The 27699-nt window shown below is 41.5% G+C and overlaps 1 protein-coding gene across 1 annotated transcript in view; it reads left to right on the top strand.

Annotated features, from left to right (window-relative positions):
• The first annotated feature begins 899 nt into the window (after positions 1 to 899).
• Positions 900 to 27699, top strand: part of CNGA3 (cyclic nucleotide gated channel subunit alpha 3) — a 49868-nt gene continuing 23068 nt past the window's right edge. Inside the window, exons 1-3 of the mRNA XM_067559934.1 lie at positions 900 to 1027; positions 14432 to 14563; positions 27464 to 27580. Coding sequence (XP_067416035.1) covers positions 14463 to 14563; positions 27464 to 27580 — 218 coding nt within the window. The 5' untranslated portion in view covers positions 900 to 1027; positions 14432 to 14462. The remainder of the gene's footprint in view (positions 1028 to 14431; positions 14564 to 27463; positions 27581 to 27699) is intronic.

Here is a 27699-nt window from a genome sequence, read left to right as displayed (position 1 = left end):
CAAAGGGGTGGAGGGAAGCGGCGGCAGCTCCGTTTAGGAATTCAGCAAGAATGTCAAATCTTCAAGAAAAACCTTACTCAGAGAAGGGGATAAACTCTTAGCAGATCGACCGTGGGAGCATCTTCAGTGTATGGACTTTCCTGTCCCGTTAGACAATAGTGGGCATGAGAAACTTTGCAAAGGGGGAATATCGCCCCAGAGCCGTTCAGGGCTAAATGCCACAGCTTCCCCTGGAGCTGGGGGGTGAGAGCAGGGTGAAGTGCTCGCTCCAACCAGCCCCAGTCTCCAGGGCATCCCAGTCGTTCGTAGCAAGGTGGGGGGAGGGCTCAGCCTGAGCGTGGTTGAATTCATTTCTCAGACTTCCCAGACAGCCGCTCCGCTCCCCTGCCTCCCGCGCCCCAGCTCTGCCCGCCACGCCCAGGCCCCTGGGAGGGGGAGCGCTCACTACTCCCGGCCCAGGGGAGTCGCGGCTGGCGGAGAGCAGCTGTCAGCGTCGCCAGCTCGGTGCTCGGCTCGGCTCTGAGCAGCTCCCGTCCCGGGGAGGATTAAAGAGCAGGGGCGTGTGCGGCCAACCGGGATTGGCGGGGGCGGCGCTGGGCAGAGCCGAGGGAGGCTGCGGGTGCTGCTGGGGGCCGGGTTTCTCTCCCCGCGGACCGAGCTGGCAGCCACCCCCGGGTGCTGCTCCGGAGCCAGGCGCCTCGGGTTGCTCTGCAGCCTCCGAGCTTGAGGGCGGCGCGGCGCGGGGCTCATGGGCTGCGGAGAGGCTGCGAACCTCCCGCCGGGCCAGCCGCGCGGGCTCCGGGGCGGCGCTGCCATGGGAGCCTGGAGCCGGCAGCGGCGCGGGATGGCGGCGGGGCTCGCTCGGGGCGGGAGCGACTGAGGCTGCCCCGCCGCGAAGTGCCGGCCGGCCGGTGGGAGCCTGTCTCCGTCGGCCAGGCAGTGCCGGGCTGGCCGCGCCTCTCTCCGCCCCGCCGCACGGGGAGATGGTCACAGGCGGAGCGCCGGGGTGCCGGCCAGACACCCACAGGTAGGGCGCTGCGAGGGAGCCCCGCGCGGAGACAGCGCTGCGTGGAGGGGGCTGGGGGAGCGGAGTGTGAGTGTGTGTGTGTGTGAGAAACAGCTATCGCTGTGTGTGTTTGTGGGTGTGAGCTGTTAGTGTGTGTGAATGAGAGAGCTGTGTGTGTGTGTGTGTGTGTGTGAGCTGACTGTAAGCTGTTAGCTGTGTGTGTGTGTCAGAGAGAGCTCTGTGCGCGTGAGTGAGCTCTCTGTGGGAGCTGTTAGTGTGTGTGAGAGAGCTCTGCTTGTGTGAATTGTTAGTGTGTGTGTGTGTGTGTGATTGTGTGTGGGGGAGCTGAGTGTGAGCTATGTGTGTGTGAGAGAGCTGTGTGTGTGTGCAAGTTGCCCCTGTTTTTACTAAGCAGCAATGACAAGACTGCCGCGCAATCGGTAACCACTGTCCCTCTGCCATGGCTGTCTGTGGAAATCCACGGGCAGGGCTGGTGCTGGGGCCAGGAGGCTCTCTCCAGAAGGGCAGTTTGGCCTTGGTGAGGTGTTGACAGGTTGGTCTGGTTCAAACTTTCCTCAGGGTGGCCAGGAACGTGCCTTGCACAAACCAATTGCTTGACAGTTTGATCCTTGGAAAGAACTTAACAGGATAGCAAAACCCTAGATCTCCTTGTTCTTTTAGCCAGCTTTACTTCTGGGCTTTCTCTGTAATCTTAATACGCCATGCACTGGTGCTGCTATGCAGGGCTCTTCCTCAGGTCCTCTCAGAGCAGCAAACTCCCTGCCCCAGCAGCTACCAGCTCCACACCTGCCCCTCACCTGTCCAAGGTTTGCATAGTCCACACGGGATTTTACAGCACCTTGCGCTTGGCCCTGCGCTCCATACTTTCCATGGGACTTCTAGGCTACATGTAAAATACAGTTTTTAAACTTTTCTGTATAATCCATGCATATGTGTAAATGAATCAGACTTGATCCAAGTGGTTTCCAGGTCCTTTAGCTTTCCAATCTCTGAATAGCTATTGAGTGCTAGCCAAAACTGCCCTTAAGGAAACCAGGATGCATGATTTGGATGGCAGCCTGTAAGGTGCAAAGGGCCTGCAGCTCTCTTTGGGTTGGATTCTGGTCTCTTCATCCCTTCCTCAGGATGAGTAGTACCTTACTCTATTGCAATGAAGGGGCAGAATAGGACCCATGACTTCCATAGGTGAGGGCACTGAGCATCTCACAGGATAGGGTTCTATTTTTTGTTTTTTTAATGGGGTTAATTATTTTTCCCAAGGAGTGCAGTTTCATTGCCATGCAATGCAGGTTTTCAATATGCTCACCAATAATGTCGTAAAAGCAAATGCAAATGAGACCTAATGAAACTGACTCCAAACTCAAGCCCTTAACCTGCAAAATGAACATTCACTCACTCACTCACTCACTCACTCACTCACTCACTCTATCTCTTTCCCTCTCTAAAAACAAACCATGCAAGAGGTTTTGGAAGTTTTATGGGACTTTAGGGGGAGCAGGAGCACCTTAAAACTTAACGTAATAGTAAATGTAAAACAAACACCCCCTTTGACCTCCCCCTTCCTTCCCCCCCACCCCCCGCCACACAAAAACAAACACCAACAACAAATCTCTCTAAGTTTCTCTTTTAAGGACACAAAACTGACTTTGAATTCTTCACCCCATTATCTGAATTGACAGTACATGACATCCACAACTGGCACAAATATGGTATGAGAACACTCACTATACATTAAACCTTGTGTATCAAATTTTGGAAAAATTATCCCAACTACTGCCAACTCCAATTCAGCTTCACCAGTGTTAGCAATGTTAGGAGCCTTAGTCTAGGTGGCCTGCTGGCAATTGCCAGTGTTTTAATCAATGCCTTATCAAACCACGCTTACCACAGTTCTATCAACATGGTGCTTAAAACAGTGGTGGCATCTAGTTGCCCCTCTACACTACGGTTCCCAGTGTTTCATGAATATGATGTGTGTATTAACTGATGAGACATTTTTGCAAAACTTCCCTACTGTAGAGATGGTTATGGTGCATCTCATGATAGGCACCATACAATGATTATTACGATCAGTGCATTTATTTAATATACAATACACTAATTTTTCAAAGGCAAAAGCCAAAGGAAACTTGGGTCCAGTTTATTAGAACATTAATTTTGTAATCTCTAAAGAAATAAAAATACTAAAAATAAATGTCAACATTTTGTAGTAACTAACAATGGTTTTTATTCTTTCCTGTCCATATTCAGAGAGATTACACTCAAAATAAATAGTAATAGGGGTTCTGTATTTGGAGCTCTGTAATGTTCATGGGTATAGTTGAGTAAATTGCACCTTGATTCTGTCATTTCAGGTCACCACATTATCTTGTAGCATTCTCTGATATTGCTATCCCTTTTCATTAAGGTCTTTTTATATCCTCCTCTACTGAACACCTTGTTACCACATGCAAAATTATGACACAAATGAGCTCTTATGTTTTTCCTTCCTAATCAAGTTGCACTTGTGTGGTAGTCTACATTAAGTATGCTAAAAGCAAATTTGAGTGAATAATTAAAAAAAAAATCCCATAAATATTCACTTAAATAAAAATATGCATTTGTTTTAACTGTGTTTATCCCTCTGTTGTGTTCGCTTTTAATAAGTATTCTAGCAAATAAATGTACTGTCAAAAATGTTTGAAGAAATAGCAATTTTTAGGCAAATGTTAGAGAATATTTGCAGAAAGTTAATTGTGAACAAGTAAACACGAGAAATCTGCTTTTAAGTGTTATGCTAATCCAGTCATGGAACAAAAACAATCCTATGTGATCTGGGTATCCAATCAAAACTAAACACAGCTTGGAATATGAATTTATAATATTGTGTTGAATATTTACAGCTGACTGCTCCTGAAAAATCTACTATCCAATAATTTATACATAGAAATTATCTAGCAGAATGTCAAATGGTGAATAAATCTTAGAAAATTAAAATTTGCTCAGAGGCAATTCAGGAACAGAACAAAGCCCATTCAACTTATTTGCTAAGAGCTATTCACTCAGCTCTAGCTAAAAGTTAGCAAAACTCCGACAAAGCTAATGGTTCAAGGACAGTCCTGTGAAGTTCATTCCAGTAACTCTTCTTTACATTAAAACTGTATGTGAATATATATACAAACGTGTACATATACACAAGTGTATATATATGTCTATATTTTCAAGCACTTGTTGAGAAGATTATATATATATGGGTTTTGTTTAGAGGCATAATTGCTGCTAAGATAAGGAGAGATGCACATATAAATTCTTTGCATATTAATGGGATAATGATCCCAGAGATTACAGAAAGTACCATATAACTTGATTAATATTCACAAGAGTTTAAATAAAACGTGTATTAAAAAACCCTCAGAGGAATAGTTAAAATTACAGTTTTAAACTATATATTACCTTAATAATTCAAAAGGAAAGCACCAGAGGCCTAAGTGATGCAGCTCCTTATTTATCACTCCTTTCATCTTGCTGGGCTTTATCCAGTAGCCTTTACACAAACAAAGCTGAAGTCCATGAGAGTTTGCAGACTGTAGGTTTTTTCACAAGGCCCAAATTCAGCAAAGTATTTCTCTTACACACATAAATAGTCCCATTGACTTCAGAGCTTAAAGTTGCTTGAAGTTAAAAGATCAGATTTTCAAAGGTATTTAGGTTCATAAAGATGTAGACAGATGTCTAGTGAGTTTGGGAACTAGGCGCCTACTTGCTTTTGGAAATCTCATTTGGCACCTCTCTTTAGGTGCCTAAATACCTTTGAGAATTTGGCCCAATGTGACTTTAAATATATAAAGTTAGGCACATGCTTTTGATGGAGGGACAAAGTGTTGGGGGGTTAAAATATAGTTTAGGTCACAATTACAATGGATGTTTTAGTCTCATCCCATATCTAAGGAGTTCTTCAACACCACAAAAATCAATGTTTTCTCAGGCAAGGATCCCCGATATAGCAGAGAGATTGCATGTCATGATTAAAGCAAATTGTCAAAGCTGGTTGAGAAAATAAGCAGCCAGCCCATCTTTGTTATTTTTTCTGCTAGATTGTGCAATCAGACTAATTTCTCTTGAATACTAACATTCCCTCAATTTTTTTAAAAAGCTAAAGTATTTTTTTTCTTTTTTATTATTTAACTTAGTATGGAAGAATCAAGCAGATATAATACCAATTCAGTAGGTAACAGTGTAGGATTAAATAATGTCTGAAAATTGATTGGAAATAACATTGTTTTTTTATTGTTTCATGTAGTCATTATTCCTATAGTTAAACCCCTGATCTTCCAGTGAGATCCCTACTGACTTTAATCGACCTCCCCATGGGCACGGAGGTCTGCCCTCATGGTTTTCACTTCAGGATTGGGGCCTAAATGTATTGTTTTCTAAGCAACACAACAGAGGATATTTTCATTCTCTTCTAGTTCATCTCCTTCATGCTAATTCCACTCCTGGGAGCCAAGCATTTTGAATACTGTAATAGCATGCTGAATATTATATTTTAAATTTCTTGAAGCCCATTGCACAAATGGCCTATACAAGGCTACAAAGATTTAAAACAAAAAATGATTATGAAAAACAAAGCTGAATTCTGTAATATTCCACTAAAAGCAAAGATGAACAAAACCATGAGGAAATTCCCATCATATGTGCATTAAAATAACAATCAAAGCCATGACCACAACAAACCAAAATTAAAGTGAAAATAAAAAAAAATCTTGAGTCAGGGAGAGAGAATTCCACAATCATGGAGCTTGACAGAAAAGGTTCACCTTCCCATATTGCCACTCTGAGGGCCCACTTTTACAGTTCTTTTGCAGATAAAACTCTTTTTGAAGTTGGAATATATGAGAGAGAGGGGCAAACTACACACTTTACACACTCAAGCCAATGCAAATTTTGTTAAAGTAAGGGCCATGATTAGTTCAGACTAAGCTGACAAATCTGAGGCTGCAGGTGGCTTCCAGATCGTAGAGGCCCATACCAGCTTGTATGCTCCATCTTGCTCAGCACACACTTCAGTGCTTGGAATAGCAGCTGTTTTGTGCTAACTGAGAATTCTGTTGGGTAATAACTTGAGCCCCTGTGAAGAAACATGGACCTGGTCCCCACTGGCTTGTACCTTGTGTGGTCGTTTACACTTGTGCAACATATAATTAAATCAAAATTCTCCATTTATTCACACGGACATTAGTTTCCATAACCATGACTTGGACCCAGCGTAGGTTCCTTCTCCCTCCGGTTTAACAAAGAACTTCCATCCATTTTTCCCCTTACACACCAGTTTTAGACACATCAGGCTTGGTTGATTCACTACTCCATTACACTGGTTTTATGCCAGTGTAAATCCATTATTTCAATGGACATATTATACTGTTATAAACCCGCTGTAAGAGAGTGGAGACTCAGGACCATTATCCATCCTTAGCCTCCGAGGGACCAAACTTCCTTGACTCTCTCCCTCATGAAGGGCACGGCATAGGCATTTAGGTCAGGTCACTTAGTGGATCCTGGTCTTGCATCTTGGGGAAGGTGGTTATGTTTACTTGAATCAGACCCAATAAGTCCTGGGAAATCAGGCCTTCAGTTGTATTTTTGGACAGTCAACCATTCCAATCCTGCTATTATGAAGTGATGTTGTAACAAGGATAATTACACGGAGGTCAAATGCCAAGGTATAAAAGACTTATCAGAGAGGTAGCTGAGAGATTTGCTGTTCAAGAATTGGAGCCTGTCTTCTGTAAATGATGTAGGTAAACCTGTGCACAGCATAACTGCTACTAGGATAATAAGTCACATATTTACAAAAAATCTCTTATTTGTTACTTATCATATTTACAAGGGGTAGGAATTAATAGGCTTGCATTTGTGTAGTTGGTAAAACTGCCTTCTTTTATGACAGTGATAAACACTCCACCTTGAAAGCTGAATATAAATTGTGCAGTTTTTCTGCACACAGTTCTGATAATCTAAATACAACAGCTTTTGGAATATGAAATTCTTATGTAATGAGTCTGATCTTCCATCCTCACTCTGGTAAAACTCCTGTTGACGTCAGATGGATGTATTGAAACTATAGTGCTACAACAATTTTTTGTTATTAAATTTCTAGAAGAACAGAGTTCAAAACAAGCCCTCCCCATGGTGATGTATTTTTCACAGTTACAAAAGGAGACTGTTTTAAATATTCATTGGGTAAATGTAAGCCATATTATTCCTGTCCTTTTTCAACCATAGTAATGGAAGGATATATGCAGTTGTTTCTAAGTACAGTAATATATTTTATTCCCAACAGCAATATCATTGTCACTTTGAGTAAGTAGGAATTTTACCCAAAATAGCCAAAGTATTGGACTTTAGTGGTGAAACTATGAGCCAAATTCTGATCTAATTTATTTTGGTATAAATCAGGTCAGTAAAATGAGGAATACTGTTTAATTTTAGAGGGCCTGATTCTCATCTGCACCAAGGCCACCTTGTGCCACTTCAGGGCCTTAAAGTGGATATATTTTTCTTCTGTTTTAAGTTTGCATTGCCAGAGCGGTGTAAAGTGGCATTAGTGTAAATGAAAATTAGGTCTAGAGGTGAGTAAGGAGACATATTTGTATTTAATATAAAATGCTGTGAAAAGTTAATTTTTGTTATTTAGCAGGCTTTTTTGTCTTGTCTGAATTTCATCTGTCTGAATTTTGATTATATGTGAAGTTGGGACGTATCAAAACTGTATTGAGCTGATTCAGCATCACATTAATCCTTGGATTTCAATAGCAATACACTTGTGTAAAATTATTATTATTGATTTGTATTGCGTTAGTGCTTAGGAGTTCTCCTCATGGATCAAAGCTACATTTTGCTAGGCATTATATAAATACAAAACAAAAAGATGTTCCTGTAAAACAGTCATGAACGAAGCCCAAGTCTTTAGTGGTTACATTTATACAGATACAGGAGCAAAATCTTTTCTTCCAAATGAACAAAATGCCTATTTTAAGTGTCTAAATATGGATTTATCATAGTTGCCCAAGTTTAGGTACCCAAGTTTGATGACTTGCCACTACTTTTCTAGCTTTCAGCACTCAAAGTGGAAAGGGCCCTGAAAAGACAGGATTTTTCAGTGACTAAATCTGCTCACGGTGCTTAAAATACTTAGATACTGGTGTTGGATGTTTACAAAGATCTAAGACAGGAATCTAGATACAGGCCAAAATCTGGTCCCATTGAAGTCAGCTGCAGTTTTCCCATTGATTTCAGTAGGACTAGGTTTGTCCCTATATAGGTATACAACTGTTTGCTTTGTAAAGTATGAGACTATTGCAGGCCTGATTCACTGCTACTTTGTATCTTATGTAGTCATTTACATCTCAGCAAAGCAGGTGTACTATGCTACCATTCTGATCTGGAAGTGATTTATATCCACTTAGCACTCACATTTACCCAGCTGTAAATGACTTCACATGGTACAAGGGGGTTGACAGTCAGCCTACGGGGATAGATAAGGGCAAGGGTCCCGCCATTGAAATCAGTGGCAAAACTTACGATGACTTCAGTGGAAGCAGGATTTGGCCTCAAGCTTTTACTTCTTGTTGTTAGGTGGAGGATACAGGGAAAGGAGGTGGGAAGATAGGAACGTATTTAGTCTTAGCACAGGGTAACAGCATGAGTTAGTTCATCACTAATTAGTTTATAGGAGGGTTATATTCTATCCTCTTTCCCTGCAAGGGACTTTCATTCTATACAGCTGAGAGTAAATTATGTTTAAATTTTCAATTCTTTTAAAGATTTAGAACTCTAAAATACTGACCAGATCTCAAGAGAGAAAATGAAATATGGAGAACAGTCTCCTAAGTGTCACATAAGAATATTGTATGTTTATCATTAAACACATGAACCTTACATGTTTAAGAGCAAAAAAATGTCCTTGAACATAAAAATGGCCTTACTGGGTCAGACCAATGGTCCATCTAGCCCAGTACCGTCTATTCCAACAGTGGCTAATGCCAGGTGCTTCAGACGGAATGAATAGAACAGTCAATCAAGTTATCCATCCTGTCAGCCATTCCTAGCTTCTGGCAAACAACAATCCCTGCCTATCCTGGCTAATAGCCATTGATGGACCTAGCCTCCATGAATTTATCTAGTTCTTTTTTGAACCCTGTTGTAGTCTTGGCCATCACAACATCCTCTGGCAAGGAGTTCCACAGGTAGACTGTGCGTTATGTGAAGAATTACTTCCTTTTGTTCATTTTAAACCTGCTGGCTATTCATTTCATTTGGTAACCCCTAATTCTTGTGTTATGAGAAGGAGTAAATAACACTTCCTTATTTACTTTCTCCACACTGGTCATGATTTTATAGACCTCTATCATATCCCCCCTTAGTCATCTCTTTTCCAAGCTGAAAAGTCCCAGTCTTGTTAATCTCTCCTCATATGGAAGCTTTTCTATACCCTTAATCGTTTTAGTTGCCCTTTTCTGTACCTTTTCCAATTCCAATATTTTTTTTTTTTTTGAGATGGGGCGACCAGATCTGCACGCAGTATTCAAGATGTGGGTGTACCATGGATTTATAAAGAGGCAATACGATATTTTGTGTTATACTCAAAGTACAGTCATTGCCATGGGCCTAATCTTCTACAGTTGTGTCCATGTGAGTAGTCCCATTGATTTAAATGAGCCTATTCATGGGAATAAGAATTACTTACAGGAGTAAGGACTGCATGTCAGGAAGTTGTCTCTTATTTTCTAATACATAAGTATAATTATATACATTTGTTTTATCAAAATGCATTTTGTAATATCTTGTAGCACAATCCTACATCCTTTACTCATCCAAGTAGCCCTCACTCACACTGTCATTGGAATTTTCATGAATAATTGCTTCTCAGAAGTAAGGGTTTGCAGGATCAATCACTATAATTAAGTTACTCGGTATCTGATGATACACTATTACAATTTTATTTTCTGTTATTTATTTATTTGCTCTAGCTTTTGACAAGGATAGTAGGTATTATGATTTTTCCACATTAGCTTTCTATTAGCTTTCCACATATTTTCTATTTTAAAATCCCTTCATAATAGCTATCCTATTACTAGAAAATCTATTGTATATTATTAAACACATGCCATTATTGTATATACACATGTATATAATATATAATTGTAAATTATTTAACACACACCATTATTTTCTGGTAAAGAAAAAATAGCAAATTTAGGCTCTGATCCTGAACCATAAAGTCAGTGTGAGATTTGCCATTGTCTTCAGTGTAAATAGGATCAATCCCACAATCAACATTTATTTATACCTCCTAATAATTTTAGCAACTAAATAAGTTTAGCAATAATATTAAACCTTGGTGAGTTGGAGAGCTGCTTCTTCATGAAATGGTACCAGAAAAAGCCATAAAAGAATAACACCACAGCATACTGATGTGTTGAAATGTTTGCATCATAAAGTTGTATCTCAGAAATTCATGTCATAGTGTATTGTCACAATACAAACATAGGAGAGTGTTCTCAGGACTTCATGCCATGCAATGCTGACAAATCTGTAGCTTTACAGAGCCTCTGGGACCTGGCCTCCTACCAACATATTGAGTTACTTGTTACTCAGATTCCAGTGTCATGTCCCTCTGGGATGGATCACACTGTTTAACAATTAACTTCCATCTACTATTCTTCTAACTCTCTCCAAAGATACATACATCACTTCACATTATTTATCTCCTCTTCATGGGACAGGATCCTCCCTACTATCCTGTCCCCTGTGCCTAGCACAAATAAGATTTTGGAGTGGGTCATAACCGAATATTGGGTTTTGCATCTGCGGTCAATGGGTTCTGAAATGGGCTTCAACTTTACTTTTATATTTGTATTATGTCCCCTCTTATCATCTCCTTTCTGAGGTGAGCAGTCTCCATCTTTACAATAAAATAATGAGTGTTCTGTGGCACCTTAAAGACTAACAAATTTATTTGGGCATAAGCTTTCGTGGGCAGAAACCCAAATTTCTTAGTCTTTAAGGTGCCACAGAACTCTCGTTGTTTTGCTGAAAACAGACTAACATGGCTACCCCTCTGGAACTCATCTTTTCAATCTCTCTTCATATTTTTTCCATGCCCTTGATCATTTTTGTCACTGTTCTCTGAACCCCTGTCTAGTTCTGCAATGTCCTTTTTGAGATGCTGTGACCAATACAGCACACTGTTTTCCAGATGAGGTCGCACAACTGATTTATATAAAAATTTTATAATATTCTTTGTAATATTTACCACCCTATTCCTTGGGAATCCTAATATCTTGTTAGCTTTTTTGACCACAGATGTGCATTGAGCAGAGGTCTTCTTTGAGCTGTCTACAGTGATGCACAGATCCCTTCCCTGAGTTGAAACAGTTAATTTTGAACTCTGGAGGGCGTATGAATAGCTTTCCCATCCAATGTATGTTACTTTGCATTTATCAACATTGAATTTCATTTATCATAGTGTTGCCCATTCACCTAGTGTACTTAGGCCTCCCTGAAGTTTCTCACAGTCCTCTCTGGTTCTAACTTACCTAAATAATTTAGTGTCATCTGCAGATTTTGCTGTCTCACTACTCACCACCCTTTCTAGACCATTAATAAATATATTAAACAACATGGGTGCTAGGGGCTACTGGATGAAAGGGTGTCAGTTTAGCTTATTTCACGCTGCTGAAGTGCTCTGCTGTTGTGTAAGAAGCTACTTAAAGAAAGTGGCTTAGTCCTGAGAGCAGCGGGGCCATAGACAGCAGCAGAATCCAGGCAGCTGATCCCACTGTCATTAAAAGATGCCTTTTCTGGAGCCTAGTACAGTGCAAGGAGATGGGAATTAATAACAGGTGCTAGAGAGGCTGCAGGAGCAGATCATGAGCAGGAAGAAACAATTTTTTCCTTCTCTCCTCTACTCTCCCTCTTTATCCAACAATTTGCCAGCAAATAGGCATGTTGTTTTGTTTTTCAATGGAGAGATTTTTGACTCTGACACCAGGGCCTCTTCCTTGTAGCCTGCTTAGGGGTCACACAGCTGAAAACCATCACAGTGTGGCAGAACATAAATTACAGAATCGGTCTGCAGATCTTAGCCCTGGTCTACACTTATCTGGAAATTTGGCGGCAGTTGACGGGAGTTACGCAAGCTATTCAGAGTAGCTTGCATAACTCCCGGTGACTGCTGTGCTTCCCTTCTGCGTGGTGTCTTCATTGTGCTACTTGAGGAGGTGGATTACCAGTGTCAACTTGCTGATCGATTGAGCGGGTCTACACTGACCGCTCAATCGATCCAGAAAGATCGATCTGATGGCGGCGACTTTGCTGCAGTCAGTATGGACATACCCTTAATAAACTGAACTGTGAAGCAATCACTGATGACAACAGGAGTGTTCCTAAGGAGGATGACATTTTCTCACCAGCTGAAATTAATCACAAATGTATTGAGAAATGACAGTTCCTAGAACTCTTGCAATTGAGACAAATTAAATAATACAACAACAAAAAATTATCACAACTGTGTCTTCATATGTCTATCCAGGATTCTGTGCATGTGTTTGTATATGCTTGAAATGGTCAAATAATACAAAAGGTGATTTGTGAATATTTTCATGATGTTGAATTATTTATAGAGTCTTTTTTTTTTTTTTTTTTTTTGGGTATTCAGCTTGCTGGTTAATTTATGAAACTGTTTGAATCCTGAAGATTTCATAATTTTAACACAACCTCTTCTGAAAAGGACTTGAAACTGGACAGTGGGGCAATTGTGTCAGGGATATGCCTTTTGCCATTCCTATTATAATTTTGCCAAATTATAGGCCCTCCAAAAAATCTCAGTTGCACATACTCAGTAGAGATGTTAGAGTTTGGCAGCTAAATTCTCCAAAGATCCTGTCTGCATTGAACATGCTCCATCTCCTCACAGCTCCTACAGCCCAACCCAACAGTGCATGTGCTATATCTACGGAATGACTGAGGATGCTCTGTCTGAAGGCTGCAGAAGTTGAACTGACCTTTCCCTGCAATTGCTCCTCCTGGCTGCCAGAGGCTATTGTAGTGCTAGGCACTGGTACTGTGAGCAGGGACACTGTTCCTTCTGGGCTCTCAATGCTCTCCCGGCTGCTTCCCAGACATTGTGGTGGTGAAGGAGGAAGCAATCTGAGCGGGATGCAGAGAGATGCTGAGTGGGGCAGGGGAGGAGATGGAAGGTTGGGGGACAGGGTCAGGAGCTCATTGGAAAGAGGGGAGTAGGAGCCAGGGTCTGGAAGAGAGGGAGGGAAACTGTAGTGGGCATTGGAGTTAGGGGCAGGAGCCAGGAATGGGGTTATTTATGGGGAGCCAGGATAAGAGTATGTGTCTGTGTGTAGGTGGGAGGGTGGGTTTTGGGGGGGCAGTAGACTGGGACATTAGTTGAGGGAATAGAAATAGGAGATGGGCAGGGGTTGTGGAGGGGAGGAGGAATAGGATCCGGAAGGCACGCAGAGAGGTTGTGCAGGGGGGGAGGGATGGGGCAGAAGAGTCTGTAACCATTATAGTATACTTCCTTCCAGAATCTGAAAATGAACCCAGGAGTCCAGAGTCTCAATATTACTTTGCTGTCTAAGAAATATCTATGAAACCCAGCAGCAAAGTATGTGCCTCCATCCCCAAATGTATTTAGGCACCTAACTCCCATTGATTTTTCAATGGGAATTAGGTGCCTAAATATCTCTGAGGATCAGGGCTTAAGACACTACAGTGAGGACCATGGAAAGGCCCAAAAGGAAATTAATAATTTTTCAGTCAGTGCTGGGTTTGGATTGTGAACTGTAAATAATGTACAGAGCCACATGTTGAATGATGAGGATAAAAAAGAAGCATTGGCTAGCTACCCATTCAGTGAGCACTGTCCGTCCTGTGCACTGAATGAGGCAGGGGTCCTGTGGAAAAAATAATATGCGAGCATGTAATTAAAGACACTGTCATAATGCACAAGGGAGCCAAATTCAGGTTGCACCGGTAACCTTAATTCAGGCATTACCTAACTTTTTTTTCTTGACTTTGCAACCTGAATATTCCGTTAACAAGATTTTGTAATGCAATTTTATTATATAAAATATTTCTGTCAGTGAGTATTCGTAGAAGCTAGAGGCTGAAAAGGTCTATTAAATCATCTAGCTCTTTTTTCTGCCAATGCAGAATTTTCTCTGTTGACATTCACTAATGTTTTGCCTTGTCTAGTTTAAATGTACCAAGCAATGGTCACACTACATTTATAAGTATCACTGGCCAATTTACTAATAGATTTTTCTTTTTTAATAAATCACTTTTAAAATATTTAGCACATTTTTATCTCTCTTGTAGCCTTTACAATATGTTATTTTTGTGTTTTAGCTGTCATTTGGATGCTGATATGTAAAGCAAAATGGCTAAAATCAACACGCAGCACTCCTACCCTGGTATTCACAGGCTGTCTGTTAGGACCACTGATGAAGACATTGAAAGAATTGAAAATGGCTTTAGCAGGTAATATATTCCTTTAATCACAGTCAAGAGAACCAAAATTGCTGCATATTTTGAGGCAACCCTGTAGAGCAATGCATTATGGGAGTGCTTGCCCACATAATCTTTGATCCAGTGATGTTAACTGAGTTTCAACAGTTAGCTGTAATGAGCAAAAGGTGCAACAGTAGGAAAGTTACTATTGCTTCTGCTTCTGGAGCTAAATCCTGCATTTCTTGGGTAACAATATTATTCACTTCAGTGGGAATTGTAAGGGCTCAAGGAAAGCCAAATCCCATTCACAAGAGTACTACTCAAATTTTTGGGCTCTGTACTGGGAGGACTTAGAGGTGTTGGAGGAGAAGGGGTCCTTTTCCATGTCATGCTACTGCTTCCCCAGGGGGAACAGCTGTTGAATCTGCATAGTTGCCAATTTACTGGCTCCAATGACTGGTCATCTCTCAATCGTCCCTGAAATCTGGGGCAACAGGAGTCCCTTACAGGGCTGCATGCTCATAGGAATGTGTTGCTTTGCAGGCTCCTCAGATCTTCTCCCGGTACAGTGGAACTATACCAGCCACCTTTCTCAGGGCTCTCTCTGGGCTTGGGTAGACTTGGAGACTGCATGGTGTGTATAATGTATTTGGAAATGAGTTAATGTGTTATGAAATAGCATTCATTTTCCCAGTCTCGACAAGCCCCGTGCCTGCAGGGAGGAGAGGGAAAGCAGGATTTACCCTGAATGTTCTGCAGTGCGTTTACAGTAGCCAAAATACGGCTTGGTTTGTGCTTGATTTGATAGTTTGTGATTTGATGCCACCAAGCTTGTGAGCCAAGTTTGCCTCCTCTTAGGGCCAACCACTGTGTGTTGCTTATTATTTGTGCTCTGAGTCTAAGACAGAAGAAACACATTAGCCTGACTGGACTTGTGTGAATAATGGGTGTGGGATGTTGAGTAACCAGCAAGGAGCCTGGCCACACCCACTTCCTCCTTCTGGGTCCACTGACTTTTCCTTCTGTATAGCCTGGGCGCCTTCTTCTTGCACATAGGCTATGGCTGTACACAGCTACACAGTGAAAGTGGAGTTGCCTTTATTCCATTCACAATGGCCTATTTGACCTAGAGGTACTGCACAATGTCATCATTTGGGGAGAACTGCAGCTGCCATGACTGCAAATCTGAGCACTGGTTTGCATCTGTGCACAGTGACATCTCTGGAAAACAAAGAAAATGTGGCTGAAAGCAAGGGTTTTTCTTGCCTTCTCTCCTCTGTCCTTTTAGTAAAGGGTAGCACTGATTGACAATTTGTGGAACAAAATTACTGATGCAGCTGTGAGTGCATTTTTTCAAAAGGTTTAAATGATAACTGAGGCACTGCATTCAGTGACACCATCTGAGGTAAAGACTTAATTATGACAGCTAACAGGGCTGAAATGTACATGACTACAACATGAATTGCACTCTATCAGGATGATGGTAATCCTGGAAAGACTTTTATTTTGAACATTCTGTTTGCTGTGGCCAACATTAATTACAGTAATTTACAGATGAGTAAAAAAGTTGTAATCTCCCTTTAAAAGAGATGATGCATTAAAGATATTCTTGTGTGTGTGTGAAAGATAGAGAGAGAGAAAAGTTGTAAGATGTTTGCTAGAAAATATAAAATACCCTTGTAACATTGGTCAGCCATCTAAAATGATATATACTCTCAGTGAGATATATTTATCAGGAGATAATGTAGTTTGGCTTAGTCCAGCTGCGTGTAAGAATCTAATTCTAAGCAACAATGAGACAAACTTGTGAATTTTTTGGTAACAGTGAAGCATTCCATGAAGCTCATGCAATTTTTTTGCAAAAACTTTACCAGTGTGATTTAAATGAAAATGGGAAATATAACTTACAGGCCATGTGTTTGTAGAAAATTTCAGAAAGTTTAGAATTGTGGGAAAGAGAGTGGGTGAATGGGGAATTTCGGGAGCTCATGTGTAGTAATGCACCATTATTTCATCTGTTGTTTTTCACAAATCTCAAAAGGTGGTTCTGACCCCAAACCCACATTAAGGCTTTTGTTATAAACCTTCCATGAGTCATTATCAGAGATAAGCAGAAATCCACATCTCCAGTTCCCTTACATCTCTCATTCTCCAGTTTGAGGCGATAGTAGGAGGACTAGACTCCTGGCAGTGTACCGAGGAGATGGAGACGGAAAACAGCTAGGCTGCCTAAATGGAGAGGTTGGAACAAGAAGTAGAAGAAGAGATCTGAATAGTGCACCTTCCCATCCAGGTCATCTTTCCAACTGTCCCTCTGCTATCCTCTCCTTGCTGCTGAAGGCCTTACAAAGAGTGTCCTGCTCCTCATTCCCAGCCCAGATTGTAGGGGATGGTTTATCAAGTTCTCATTTTGTCTTCCAAGGCTCTTCCCTGCTCTGAGAGGTATTTTCACTGAAAACAGGGATTGGATTTCCCAGGCTAATTCCTCCCACCCCCTATACTCAGAGTAAGAGTATAGCCACACTATAAGGTCTTCAGGAGCATAGCTGTGGTGCTGCAGCTATGCCACTGTAGTATAGACACTTGCAAGAGCGACTGGAGGGGTTTTTCTCTCTCTAGTAAATCCACCCTATTGAGAGGCGGTGGCGAGGCTGACAGAAGAATTCTTCTGTTAACCTAGTGGTGTCTACACCAGGGCTTAGATCAGTTTAACTCCATTTTTCAGTGCAGCCACACTGGTTTCCCTGAGCATGTAGCTATGTCAGCCTAAATTTTAGGCGTAGATCAGACCTAAGTTGTTTATCAACATTTTCCCTCACTGTTTTTAGCCTGGATATTTGTTAACCACAACAAAAAAGGGAAGCAATTTGCCTAAATTAAAATGTCAAAGCCTTCAGCAGAAAGCTCTGAAAGAATGTGTGTCTCCTTAGCTTTTCTGTATTTATAGTTCTGTTGAGAGTTGATTTTTTTGGCTGGGGGAGGAGGGAGGAAGAGGGCATTACCCTCCCTTTCTGCATGGTGACAGTGCAGCATAATTGCTGATCATGGACCTAAACTGCATTCCTTTTGCAGGCAGAACTCTTGTTTGTTTTTGTTTGTTTGTTTGTTTGTTTACTTCAGTTTTGATCTAAAATAAATTCCACACCAAAAGGTGGCCATCCAGAGCTCTATGCATTCTTGACATACATTAAAACCACAATATGGTAGGAACGATAAAACATACGTTAGCCAAAGCAGCAGCATTTGTTCTTCCCCTTTACTTTATCACAACTCTCATCTAGGCCACAATTAAGTACATGCTAAAGTTCATGCCAACCACATGCTTGGGTCCCATTAAAGTCAACGGGATTCAAGTGTGTGCTTAAGTGTTTTTCTGAGTCAGAGAATTATAGAACCATATGACAAGGGTCATCTAGTCTAACCCCTTGCCAAGATGCAGGATTTGTTGTATCTAAACATCCAAGACAGACAGACATCCAGCCTCTTTTTGAAAACCTCCAGTGAAGGAGCTTACACGGCTTTTTGTTTGTTTGTTCCATTGTTCTACTGTTTTTACAGTTAGGAAGATTTTCCTGAGATTTAATCTAAATCTGTTATGCTGTAGTTTGAATCCATTGCCTTTTGTCCTGCCCCTGTGGCATGAGAGAACAATTTTTCTCAATCTTTTTCATAGCAGACGTTCAAGTATTTGAGGACCTCTGTCATGTTTCCCCTTAATCTCCTTTTTCCAACTAAACACACCCAGCTCCTTCAGCCTTTGCTCATATGGCTTGCATTTCATCCCTTTGATCATCTTTGTCACTTGCCTCTGGATCCTTTCCAGTTTCTCTACATCTTTTCTATACTGTGGTGACCAAAATTGGACTCAATACTCCAGTTGAGGCGTAACTAGCACTGAGGCTATGTTTACACTGGCGGCGGCAAAATCACCGCCGCCAGATCGATCTTTCATGATCGATTGAGTGGTCAGTGAGACCTGCTTAATCGATGAGGGAGTCGACTTAATAAATCCACCTCCTCAATTAGCGTAGCACTGAGCCGACGGGAACGCTTTTCCCGTCGGCTCAGCACAATGTGAACAGCACGCAGAAGCAGTCGACGGGAATTATGCAAACTACTTTGCGTAGTTTGCATAACTCCCATCGACTGCTGCCGAATTTCCGGGTATGTGTGAACAAGCCCTTAATAGAATGATACTGTCACCTCCTGTGACTTGCCTGTACTGTACTATGCCTCTGTTAATGCAACCCCAAAATTGCATTTGTTTTCTTTGCAACCGCATCTCTTTGTTGACTCATGTTGAGATTATGATCCACCACAACTCCCAGATCCTTCTCAGCAATGCCGCTGCCAAGCCAGTTATTCCCTATTCTGTATCTGTGCATTTGTTTTTTCTTCCCTAAGTGTAGCTCCTTACCTTTGTCTTTGTTGAATTTCATTTTGTTGTCTATAGCCCTGTTCTCCAATTTATCAAGATCCCTTTGAATTTTAGCTCTGTTCTCCTCCTAGTTTTGTGTCATCTGCAAAGTTGATCAGTATGCTCTCTATTCTTACATCCAGGTCAATAATAAAGATGTTAAATAACACCAGACCCAGAACAGATCCCATGGAACCCCACTTGAGACTACCTTCCAATATGACATTCCCCATAAATAGTTACTCTTTGTTTGCCATTTTTTAACCAATTATGTATCCACTTAATGGCAGTTCTACCAAGCCCTCATTTCTCCAGCTGACTTATGAGAATGTCATGTGGGACTGTGTCAAAAAGCCTTGCTAAAATCTCCGGGGCAGAGCCTGTCACCCACCCCCAGGCCACCTGGCAGTGGGGAGAGGGGGATCAGCCCCTGTCACTCCTGCTCCCCGCCACCCCCAAAGCGGAGAGGAGGGAGTGGGGGAGAGTAGGAAATGGGCCCACAGACATCCCCCTTGCAGGGCGCTGCCACTGCTGACGACGACAGGGGGGCATAAATGCAAGTATTGGCCCCCAGGCGCTGGAGACCCATGGTATGCCACTGCTACGCTGAAAAGCTATAAGGACCTATCTCTGCTGGCCAGGGGCATCGTTAGTTCTCATCCCTCACTGAAATAGCTATGCTGCCATAACCCTCAGCACAGACACAAAGCTATATTGATGGAAGAGGGTGTCCATCAACAAAGCTAACTTTGTTAGGGGAGATGGTGTTCCTACACTGACAGAAAAAGTCCTTCTGTCAGTGCTGTGACACGATAGGGCTATGCCAGCATACTTACACTGACACATCGTCTCTTGAAGTTCCCACTATGGCAGTACGCCTCTTCACCATGCCTAACATGGTTTGGGCCTAAAAGGCACAAGTGAACTAATGAGTTTTTGTTTTTTAACCTATTATCATTTACTCAGTAAGCTCCACAGTCTACTTTTATATTGATGGGTTACATCAGTCTAACCCATGGGTTCAATAATAATAATAATAATTATTATTTTTAATATTTGTATTACAGTGGCACCTGGAGGCCCTTATCAGGATTGTGCCTGGCACTGTATAAAATAAAAAGGAGACAGTTCTTGCACCAAAGAGGTTACAATCTAAAGCCCCAGTCCTGCCACTGGCTTCTGAAAACTGACCTTTGTGCCTGGATAGAGCCAGTTGCAGGATCTGGGACTAAGAGGACAAGCAGCATGCAAAGAGTCTGGGAATGAAAATCTGAAAAATACTAGTTTGTATCCAACTGTGTATTTTTATATGCAATGGAGTTCATTTTAAATTTACTTTTGATTTACACTTTTATAAGTGAGTGCAATTAGGTTTAATTTCTTTTCAATTTCTTCTCTGTGATGTTGGAATGACACTTTCAGAAACAAGTTATCTGATAAATTTGTAAGGTTATTTTTTTAATCCACTCACAAATTTATAGAACCCATTACTTTGAATGTGGAATGTGATCACTTCAGTACAGCCTTCTCGTAAGGGTTCTGTTTTCCCTAAGTTACACATCCACATTATACATGTCTACAGAGCATATATTTATTGATAACATAAGACTAATTGCAAAAATCTCAGGGCATGTACACAACTTAATACAGTAAATAACCTTTTTTAAAAAGAAAAGTCAAGCACCAAGAACAAAACACAAGACCTCCCAAAATACAAGGACAAAGTCATCTACTCCGCCACGGCATCAGCTCCTTAGCCAAAGCCCGAAGAAAGAGATGGACTTTGTTCCTTTTCCTGAAGTTAAGCAGATTCTGGCTCTGATGGAGCAGCAGAGGATGTAAATTCTAGAGTCAAGGACCCTTTCCTAAGAATGCCTGGTCATGGGGGGATCTAACGCAATATCCACTGAGTCAATGGGAGTCGTTCCATTGATTTCAACGAGCACTGGGTTGGATCCTGGGTGATTAAATCTGGTGACTATAAACTTTAGGGTGCCACCTGATCTCAATGAGCTTAACAGTTGATCTATCAAATAGCCAGGACTCAAACTATATAGTTTTATGGATCAAACTCAACACTCAGACTCAACTACAAAACTCACGCAGCTGATGAAGAGCTGGTTTAATATGTTCCCTGTAACTAACACTAGCAACTAGGTGGGTAGTTGCATACTCCCCTGCTGAATCTTCAGAGTCTCAATCAGGTGTGGCGGGGGAGGGAGGTCAATGGACACCAGATTTTCAATTTCTGAGAGGACTACAGTGTACTGAAGAGGCAACCATGGACCAGAAGGCTCTCACAGTAGATACATGTCTTACAGAGTGGGACTTTGTCAGCTGCTTACTTAACTCCTTACCTAACACCAGCAAGTATTAAGATACAACTGTGCTGGCATCAAAACCCAGAAAGTTAGGGTTAGAGAGTTTTCATGGAAATCACAGAAACATAGGACTGGAAGAAACCTCAAAAGGTCATCTAGTCCAGCCCTCTGCAATGAGGAAGGACCAAGTATACCTAAACCATCCCTGACGGATGTTTGTCTAACCTGTTCTTAAAAGCTCCAATGATGGGGATTCCACATCCTCCCTTGGAAGACTATTCCAGTACTTAATCATGATAGTTAGAAATTGTTTCCTAATATCTAACCTACATCTCCTTTGCTGCAGATTAAGCCAATTACTTCTTGTTCTATCTTCTGTGAACATAGAGAACAACTGATCACCTTCCTCTTTATAACAGCCCTTAACATACCTGAATACTGTTATCAGGTCTCCCCTCAGTCTTCTTTTCTCAAAACTAACCATGCCCATTTTGTTTAACCTTTTCTCATACATAGGTCAGGTTTTCTAAACATTTTATCATTTTTATTGATCTTCTCTGGACTCACCCCAGTTTGTCCACATCTTTCTTAAAGTATCTAGAACTGGACTCCGTACTCCAGCTGAGGCCTCATCAGTGCTGAGTAGAGCAGGACAATTACCTCCCGTGTCTTACATACAACATTCCTGTTAACATACCCCAGAATGATATTAGCCTTTTTCACAACTGCATCACATTCCCCATTTTGTAGTTGTGCATTTGATTTTTTTCTTCCTAAGTATAGTATTTTGCACTTGTCTACTGAATTTCATCTTGTTGATTTCAGACCAATTCTCCAATTTGTCAAGGTTGTTTTGAATTCTAATCCTGGCCTCCCGCATGCTACCACTCCCATCCACAAATTTGATAAGCTAGCCATCCATTCCATTATCCAAGTCATTAATGAAAATATTGAATGGTAATGGACCCAGGACAGGACTCACTAGATACATCCCCCAGTTTGACAGCGAACCATTGATAACTATCTTTGAGTTTGGTATTTCAACAAGTTTTACTGCCACCTTATAGTAATTTCATCTGAATCACATTTCTCTAGTTTGCTTATTAGAAGTCATGTGGGACTGTGTCAAAAGCCTTATTAAATCAAGATATATCATTGTGACCCATCCGTGCCTAGAGTAGCCCACCTGAAAATGCCAAGATCAAGGCAGGTGCAAAAGGAGAGCAGATGCTCCCAGAACCAGTGGGTAACACTGAAGTTAGATTCTCTGACCAGTTGCAAAAAGTGCTCCTGATTTCCCACCCTGGTTATGAAGAAGCTGCAACAAGAAATACACAGCCCTCTTTATTGCATTTCAGTCTCTGCTCCCAATCAGTAACTGGGTCCAGTAAAGAGAGAAGTTATTTAAACTCTATTCCCTTTATCAGAATGTTCAAAGTGTTAGCCACATTACCAGATCAATATAAGTTTGGATCTTATCCAAAATACCCCGCTGCCAGCCAATCCTTTTGTAACTAAAACTAAAAGTTTATTATAAAAGGGAAGAAACAAATAAGAGAGATGTTAAATGGTCAAAGCAATCAGGTACATACAAATGATTTTAAAGCCAATATATATCAGAGTCTCAGCAGAATTATGGAGTTTGCAGGCTTGTACAGCTTCTCTGGTGTGCATCCATTACCTGAATGGGTATCAGTCCCTTTGTTTCACAGCTTCAGATGTAGAGTGGTTGACAGTGGTGTACTGTGGGTCTCCAGCACCCAGGGGCTAAGCCTGTATTTGTGCCCCCCCAGGCCTCACGTACACTCCCCCGCCCTCCCATGCAAGGCAGGAGGGGTCCCTGGCTCCCACCAGACGGCACCACCCCCCAAATGCCCCAGAGAGGGAGGGTCTGTACCTGCTTGGGGGGAGAAACGCGCTGCTTACCATCTCCTGCTTGGGGGGGCTTTCTGGTGCTCATTGCGGTTGCGCCGCTCCCCTACCTGCTGTGCAGCACCCGCTTCTCCTGCTCCAGCCCCGCAGTCCAGCACTGGCTTGGATGGGGCGGCCTCAACCCCAGCCTGGGGGCAAGGAGGTGCTGAGCCACCCCCTGTGCATTGTGAAAGGCTGGCCCAGCACCCCTTCCCCCCCAACCCTCTCTTTCAGTACGCCACTGGTAGTTGATCCAGAGGTAGATAGGAAGCAGGAATGAAGACAAGATGGAGATCATGAAGCTGCATTTTATAGTCTCTGGTCTGCCGTGTGGCTTGTTTCAAACACACGCGCTCAACATAAGGCAGGAAAAGGCACTTGCAGTCCCCTTGACCACAGACATGTCCTGATGACTCATAGGTGCCTTCCTGACTTCTCTCCCTGGGCTCATTGTAAAGGTAATGGCTGTTGATGAGTCATCAATGCTGACACTAATTTACCTGGGGGTGTGTGACCCAGTAGCACAGCACAAGAGTTTGGATACAGATATATATCGCACAGATCCATAACCTACAGTACAAAGATGATACAAACACATAAACAATATTATCATACTTAACAAATTATAACCTTTCCAATGGTACCTGACATGGCATATCTAGTAGGAATCATTGCAGTTTTGTCATATTGATATTAAATAATATTATAAATGGTCACCCTGAATCCAAACAGAGTCACAATCATGTCTACATCTTTTCCCCATCCACTAAATCAGTAACCCCGTCGAAGAAGGAAATTAGACTGGTTTTAAGAAAAAACAAGTCAAGTAGATTAGAAAGTAAGGTTTCTCTGGTAGTGAGTCTTACCTCCTTCCTGGCTTTTGTTCCTACAAATAAACCAGCACAGTTATGTTAGTTTCAGTGTTAATTTTGTGTCAGTGTGCTTGTAGAGTCTAATACAATTGAAATTAAAATCTCTCTGATATTTGTTCCTGTCTGCAGCAAAATCTGATTTGCCAAATCTGCTGTTTCAGATCTCTGTCCAGAAAGTTTGTAAGTGACTTATAAAGACAGAACATAGGGGTTTTTTTTCTAGTTGTCTTCAGGAAAGCATGGCCAAAATATTTTAATCTGTGTTCACTTTGACTTTTGTATTGTTGCTGACTTTTCTTCTGGGACTCCTCCTATTTAGTCTCCAGGTACATTAAGGGAATGCCTACACCCAAACTTAGATTTGATCTTGTTTAAATAAATAGTTTTAGTTAAACTGATGCAAACCCCTGTGTGGACACTTAAATAGTTTTAGAAATGTCTTATATTGATTTAGTTTACGTTAATTCTTTCCAATTTATCTTTACCATTACAAGTTTGTGTATAGACAAGGCCTTAAAACCCACTGACCTCTCTCTACTCTTGGTTTGACTGTAACTAGGAAACAACGCTCCTTGTGCTCTTTCATTCAGTTACATTTTTTCATCTCCTTTTCTTTCTACAATCAATTGTCTTTCTCAGGTAGAACCAATATGTGCAAAACCTTTTTTTTGCCCTTTTCTCCCACCACGAGAAAGGGCGTCACACACATTTGTTGACTTGTGTGGTTATATTGTTTCATCTGCTTGCCAGTAGCTGGGGCATATTTGTACAACTTGGCTCTGATAGACTAATTTCTTTGTGGGTTAGTTGGTTATCATTGCCGTTGACTATGGTCATAGTTACCAGGATGATACAAATTTAGCCAAAGGCAAATGTTCAAATATGTCATTGGCCTGGGGGCTATCAGACAGTCAGAAGTGCTTGTGCATACATCCTTGTGAATTTTAGGCTATGTCCTTCTTAGAAGGGCAAAAGAAAAAGGGCACAGGAAATTATGAAGTTGAACAGAATGCATATATAACCCTTCAATAATCACTACCTCTGCCCGCCCACACTTTATTTGAAAAATTGCCCGTTTTAAAAATGTTCTTTGTCCCACCTATGACTTCTCTTGTCCTCATACTTTCCAGGACTCATCCTATTTTTACCCCAGTCCTAATGGTTTTTTCTGCCTCTTTTTTTGCTCCTACACTTCTCCCCCTACTCTTGTTCTCTCATTGACACCATCTTCCCTCCTGCACCCTTGGTTGATGTTCTCCTTCTGCTCCCCTTGATTTCCCCTTTTTCTGTTCCCTGCCTCTATACCAGTTTCTCCCTCAACTTCCCCATTTCTCCTCTGCCACCTTTGAAGTTTCCCTTATTTGTTCTGTTTCCCTAATTGCTACCACTTCTTTCTCCTCGCTATGGCTGCCTGCTCTCTCTTCTGTTCAATATTTCTTCACCCATGAATGCCTCCCTTTCTCCCCCAAAAGTAATATCTGGCTCCTTCACCACCTTCTTTCCACCCATGGTTGCCTGTCCCACAAAGATTGACCTGTATCCAGTGCAGGCTCTTTTCCTAGCAACAGTTCAATAGCCTTTTTCCTGCTTCCTCCCAAGTATCCTTTTCCTCTCTCTCTCAGCAGCCACTTCTACCTCCTGGCTTCTGAAAGAATGGGCAGTCACAGAGAAGGGATTCTCTGTAGAATAAGATCAGAATCAGGTCCTGTGGATGCGCATCCAACATAAATGGCCCAGTCCCTAATCCAGACTTTCCAAACAGATGTTCATTCTGAGATCACATGCCCATCCCTGAGATGATGTGTCATTTTGAGGGTATGTCTACACTAGAGCTGGAAGGTGTAATTTTCTAGTTCGAGTTGACATACTTGCACTAGTTAGCAAGCTAAAAGTAGCCCCAGTGGCACAAGTGGCAGGACAAGCTAGCTATACAAGTAGATACTTAGGGTCTCTGATGGAATGATAATTAGGGCAGCTAGTGCCTCTTACTGTTCACACCACTATGTCTACATTTCTATTTTTAGCATGCTAGCTTGATCAGAGCTAGCGATGGTTTGTTTACAATGTAGATATACCCTTAGTCAAACTTTTCAGAAACAAGTCTGCTGTGGTTGTGCAAGATGAATAATATGCCCTTTGATTCTGGAATAAATCTTCTGTCTGGAATCATTTGTCCTTCTACCTTCAGTATATACAGGTCTGACTTCCTTAGACATCTGTAGGATTTCTCTAGAAGACATTCTTTTCTCACTCTGCATTTCTGAATCTGAGTTTTTTCTATAAGAACTCCCATTCCACTCTCTCCTTTTTAAAGAAAAGTATTTCCAAAACTTAGAAGACAAAAATAATGTGAACATTAATTGCAATAATAATATTATAGTCGTAATGGTACCTAAAATCACTATGCATATATAAAATACTATAACCAATAACAGGAGGTCTCAGTCAGATTTATACAGCCTTTCCAACATCAAGCTGTATATATCTTATATCTTTGTATCAGGAAGAAAATAAGAAGAATACCATCAACATGGGGAGAATCCCAATAGTTTCTGGAGCATTTGGTAATAGAATTTTTTTTCAGATTGCATGAGGAAGTGGTACTATATTAATTGTAAGCATGAGTGCTTGTGCGAGTCATTTTCTCCACTGAAAATACACCCAGGTTAGTTAACTAAACTCCACCACTGGGGTATACAGAATCGTTGCCAACTCTTTCAATGTTACTGCAAGTCGCATGATATTTGGTGTTCTCCTTAAAGCCTCATCTTACAGAGTCATGTGATAATGTGAGATTCTCAGCTTTCATTAAAAATAGTAAGTTTCTAGCCTTCTTGGTTGCAGAGAAGAGCTTGATAATGTGAATCCTAAGGAGTGGAAAACCAGGAGATAATTAAAAAGAACGCAGAATGTATTGGATGAAATGAAATCCTGGCCCATTGAAATCAATTTCAAAATCTCTATTGACTTCAGTAAAGACAGGATTTCACCCATTATTTTTAAAATCTCATGATCTTAAAGCCAGTCTCATGATTTTTTTGAGGGTGGGGCGTTGACTCATAATTTTTGAGCTCATGTAATTGGTAACACTGATATGCGACACCATTCTGTTGCACTAATTTCTGTATGATATTTGAATTGTGTATTTAGCAATAAAAAGTCCACTTGTGTCTGCTTCCATCAATAGCAGAACTTCTATTGACTTCAGTGAGTGCAAGACTATGCCAGAAAATTAGTAAACTAGGCTTATCATATGTTCATTCTGTATCTGGCTGAAGTTGCTTTGCTGATGGAGAGCAGAGTATTGTCCCCCCATTATTATGTGAGTAAAATAATTGAATGAGTGGCAAATGCACTGCAGGCTGAATAAAATCCTTTTTTTTTTTTTTTTTTTTAATTGATTTTACAGGACCCATTCACTATGTGAGGACACTTCTTCAGAATTGCAGAGAGTCATTTCCATGGAGGCAAGAGGCCTGTCTGAATCCAGCAGGAGCTCATTCACAGGCACAGGAGCAATGGCTAGGTAACTGACTAACTAGCTTCATTTCCAATATTAAAGGATAGCATGTCTGCAAGAGGTTGTTGAATATGGGAGGCAAGGGGTGGTGGTCATAGATTTTACTAGAAAAATGAGTTCAGTCC

This window comes from Emydura macquarii, unplaced genomic scaffold, assembly GCF_026122565.2.
Source record: "Emydura macquarii macquarii isolate MOO-44397 ecotype Brisbane River unplaced genomic scaffold, CSIRO-AGI_Emac_v2 contig_2207, whole genome shotgun sequence".
NCBI classification, from domain to species: domain Eukaryota; kingdom Metazoa; phylum Chordata; order Testudines; family Chelidae; genus Emydura; species Emydura macquarii.
Note: the sequence above shows the minus strand (reverse complement) of the source record. Positions and strands in the feature narration are given on the sequence as shown.